The sequence below is a fragment of the Austrofundulus limnaeus genome, unplaced genomic scaffold (assembly GCF_001266775.1).
Source record: "Austrofundulus limnaeus strain Quisiro unplaced genomic scaffold, Austrofundulus_limnaeus-1.0 Scaffold1538, whole genome shotgun sequence".
NCBI lineage: Eukaryota > Metazoa > Chordata > Actinopteri > Cyprinodontiformes > Rivulidae > Austrofundulus > Austrofundulus limnaeus.
The window spans coordinates 59,308-63,960 of NW_013953940.1; the positions used below are offsets into that span (position 1 = coordinate 59,308).

General features: G+C 42.6%; 1 protein-coding gene across 1 annotated transcript in view; it reads right to left on the minus strand.

The window, feature by feature from the left end:
* LOC106535712 (uncharacterized) overlaps nucleotides 1-4,355 on the minus strand; it is a gene marked incomplete at both ends in the record, with an annotated part of 6,278 nt that extends 1,923 nt beyond the window's left edge. The window contains 3 exon segments of the mRNA XM_014032781.1: nucleotides 3,100-3,266; nucleotides 3,368-3,603; nucleotides 4,255-4,355. Coding sequence (XP_013888235.1) covers nucleotides 3,100-3,266; nucleotides 3,368-3,603; nucleotides 4,255-4,270 — 419 coding nt within the window.
* Between the last annotated feature and the right edge of the window lie 298 nt (nucleotides 4,356-4,653).

Consider the following 4,653-nt stretch of genomic DNA (forward strand, 5'->3'; position numbering starts at 1 on the left):
GGATTGCCAGTCACAGACAAGTGTGCTTCAGCATCTTCTCCAGGTACACTTTACTGGGGCAGAAGAGACTTCACATCCTGTCACAGTTGCTAACTCAAATCCAACAGAGGACGACTGCAGCAGAGCTGCAAGTATTATTACTAAAGGCAAAGTAAAATGGGCAATTAATATGTTTGACCCATTAGAAGCTGGTGGTCCAGATGATATTTTTACTGTTCTTCTCCAAAGAGGACTGGAATTGCTTCTGGACACAATAACTATAATATATTTTGCTTATCTAACAAATGGTCGTATACCAGTTGGGCAGAGGGCAGCAAAGGTTGTCTTTCTGTCCAAACCTGGCAAGCCAACATATAGAGAAGCAAAATCTTTCAGACCCATCAGCTTAACGTGGAATGTAGAGATTAATAGATTGACATGTTAGGGATGGTATTTTAATGCTATCACTTTTAAGTCCTAAACAACATGCATATCAGGCAGGTCTTTCTACAGAAAAAGCCTACATGATGTTGTTTTGAGGATAGAACGCAGTCTGGCAGGCGGACAATATGCACTTTGCTACTTTTTGTACATACAGGGGACATTTGACATGTACCTGTAGAAGCTATACAACAGGACAGGCCAACCAGTCGATCGGGATCTTTAGCCTGTTAGCAGTCGATTGCAGAGCAGTAGATCGCGGAGCTTGTAGAAAGCAACATTGTTTAGCATTGCAGCCTTAAACGCGCTCTAGTAGAACGCAACACTTGTTTGTTTAACATTGCAGCCTTGAACACACTCTTGGCAACATTTCTTTAACATTGCAGTCGTCAACGCACTCTTTGCAATGTTTGTTTAGCATTGCATTCTTGAACGTACTCCAGTCTCGCAAGTTTTGGGTGCTGTGAAACAGGACTCCGAATATGGTCTTGCTAGATTAGGGTCACGTGTTAAAAAATGGCAGCGAGGTGGGAAAAAATTGAACGAAAGACAGCTAACAAGCAAAAATAAAAACTTATTATTGTCACCTGGAGTGGGAAGAGGACTCATATGWAATTCGAGCGCTGCCTTGGCTTGTCCAAAAAGGATAACGTGGAACTGCATTTCTTTCAAAAATATGCACAGATGCTATGAGATGGATTCCCCCTCCTAAAGGTAAGGCTGTTCCCGTACCTGTCTCAACACACACACACACACAAAAAAAAACGTCTTCACGAAGTTATGAAAGAAGCGTTTGATGCTGCAGACGTGCTTTTCCGTGATTTTAAAAATAAAACTGAGGTTGTGGCTGCTATAAAGACGTGCAGTTGTCCACCAGGATGGATGGATGTGTCCAAATTCGTGTCCATATTTCAGCTGGACCGCTCTGGTGTTGAAAATGAGGTTTTGACTCTGCAAAATGACACTGGGATCAAATCCAGAGCAACAAGTGGCATGGATAGAGAGTTCTTCAGTCTGCTGTCAGAGGAAACRTATCCCACCATCAGAAGAGSTGCTTTGAACTTGAGTCAGCTTTCTCTCACATGAAAATCATCAAGTCCAAGAACAGATCCACAAAGACTGATGATCATCTGGAGACCTGCTTACACCTSAACCACCTCATACTGCCAATCTATGAGACCCTGGCCTCCTCTCAGTGTCAGAAGTCCCACTAAGGTAGACGTACATTTASTTTTATATAGCTTGCATAAAAAGTTGTCTCCTCTAGACACTCGACACAGCGAGGATCCGGTGCGCATGCATGTGCAGCAGCAGCGATTGAACTGGGGTTCCACAGGGGCTTTCCAAAGAGAGCTGGCAGACCGATCAGGACTGTGCCAGTCCAGTCCACCCAAAGCAGAATCATGTCCGACATGGAACGGTCTCATCCATCTGAATCTAACTCTCCAACATTATGTGACGTCATGAAAACCCTCCAGTACTGAGGTGCAGWGATGAAAGAAGCAAARATCTATGTTCTACCAAACATTTAMGTTCCTCTGTTCCTCTCTAATTATGGTAATAAACTTGTGCGTAAAGTTAATATTTCCAGGCTCAGAATGAATGGATGAGCCGGTTGCGCAAAACAGCAGCTTCACCGACACACATAGTCACTCGTTCTTTGCATGACAAACATATTTTACTCTTATTCTTACGTAGAATTTCTTTTCTCACTCACATTTTATTAAATTCATTATTTTCCTGACTCTAGAAATCATTTCTGATCGTGCAGGGATAAAACATGTCCTTCACACACGCTTTCATTAACATGATTTGTTAATGAAAGCGTGTCGGGGAGGAGTCTTACCTGCGATCAGTTCCACGATTAATTATGTACAAAAGAACCGTGCGTGGATTCAGGCGTACACACAGTTTGATATATCTAGATTTTTTTGTGCGTACGCTGTTTTCTGGATTTGACCGTACGCCACGTTTCAGTAAGAAATCCACGCAAGTCTTTGTACATGAGGCCCCAGCTCTTTACCCTCCCTAGGGACCTCAAGAGGTCTTGGGAGTTTGTCTATCTGGTCTACATGTGTTCTTTGGACTTGAAGAAGGCATTTGACTGTGTTCCTCGAGAGCCACTGTTGGCCCATTGTTACGGGTCATTCAGTCCCTTAAAGTGGTGTCACAGTTTGGTTCCCATTGCTGAAAGGAAGTCCGACCCCTTCAGGGTGGGAGTTGGACTCCAGGGCTGCCCATTGTCACCCATTCTGTTCATAACTTTTATGGACAGAATTTCTTGGTGCAGCCAGGGGGCTGAGGAAGTCCAGTTGGGTGGTCTCAGGATTCCATCTCTGTTATTCGCAGATTATGTGGTYCTGTTGGYRTCAYKRAACCAYGATCTTCACCTCTCACTGAGGGAATTTTCAKTTTCCAGAAATTATGAGGGTCTGATGAATTTGTATTAYTGTAGTCACTCACTGTAGTCAATCACTTGACYGTCTGACAAGAGACCAAACTTTGTGTCTTGATTATAACAGTGAAGTGATTCGACCTGAAAACCAGGAGTTCCATCTATCTCTATCAAAACGTTGGATTGGTTTCTGATGAAGACAGTTTGGTGAAACATGTTTTTTTCTTTACTTTTGTTAGGATAGCTGAACTTTTGACATAAATAAATTTAATCAAACTTTTTACCTGGTTTGAAGCTCAGATTTAGGTGCTGGAGGCTCTGTGGTTCCAGGTGAACCAAGAGGATCTGTGGTTCCAGGTGAACCATGAGGATCTGTGGTTCCAGGTGAACCATGAGGATCTGTGGTTCCAGGTGAACCATGAGGGTCTTCAGTCTTTTTGCAGTTTCCTTTCTGAAAGAAATTCTCCATAAATAACTTTTCTAATTTCTCCACATGAACAGAGGTCTGAATGTTGACTGGAAGCAGAGAAAATGAACCAAGAGTCCAACAACCTTCAGCTGGATGTAGAGCGCTGAGTTCCCGCTGGATKTTATGSTCCTGCAGATCTCCTCTGGAGTCAGAGGTTTAACTTTCAGAGGCTCAAGTTTTCTGCTTGTAGAYGTTACAAAGAGCTCAAAAGTTTCACGGTGAGCCAACAGGGGGAAGGTGGACCTCAGGAGGTCCAGGAAGTCCTCCTCCTTTAGACCTCGAGGACACTGAAGGTTCTGGATCGGATATTTTTTAAACACTGGAAGAGAAGACAAGAACTTCCTGTGAGGAACCAGTTTCACTGATCAAACTCTGGACTAAAGACCGAGTTCATCAGGATGATTATTCCTCCATATGAGCTCCATCAGAATAAGATTCATTCTAATCTGCCCAGTGCTACAGGAGATATTTTACTAACAAACATTAGCTGCAGACTGGAGTACATACATCTCCAGATGTTGAGAAAGWGCCAAGAGCCAGCGTCAGGAAGGATCCCACCCACCAAGCACACCCACTTTTTGTCCCGCTCCCCGCGGGCAAGAAGCTGCGGAGCATCAAGTGCAAAACTACAAAACTGTGAAACATCTTCATTCCTGAAGCTGTAAGACTTTTAAACTCTAACCTGCTCTGACACTTAACCAGGTCAATCACATATGCAATAATCTGCTGTTACTCCCAACTTCCCTATCCCCTATATCTCTTACATTTGTATATTTTGTATATTTAGCTACCTACTTTTTAAGTTTACTTTACACTATTCTACTTTATTCTATCTTATTGACTGTATCTGTGTTGTAATTTGTTTACGGGTGTAACTGGACCGTGAGAGAATAAATTTCGTTCCACATGTACCACAGGTGATGCGAAAGACAACGAAGTCTCCTTGAATCCTTGAGTGTTTGAGACTCACCAGGAGTAGAGAGCATCTTTATGTGAGGGTCCTGTAGGAAGCGGATCCTGAGAATCACATGGTTCTGCTTTTTGCTGCACCTCCTGACAGAAGAACCTGAGCTGCAGGACCACAACAGATCAGTTTAAAGACTGAACAGTAAACGTTAGCACACATCTGTCAACAGAAACATTAAATCAACTCTAAAAACTTTCTTTATGTCAAATTAAATTCTTCACAGAAACACTGAGATTTCTTTAATCCTTCAAAAAACTTTATTCTGTCTGAAATCTGCTGCAGCTCCTGGCTGAGTTCTCCTCTCTTACTTTTAGCTGATGTTCTATTTCCAGCTAAAAACCTTCAGATAACTTTGATACTGTTGACTTTTAGCTTCTTTTAGCTAAGCCTGTTTTTTTGCTC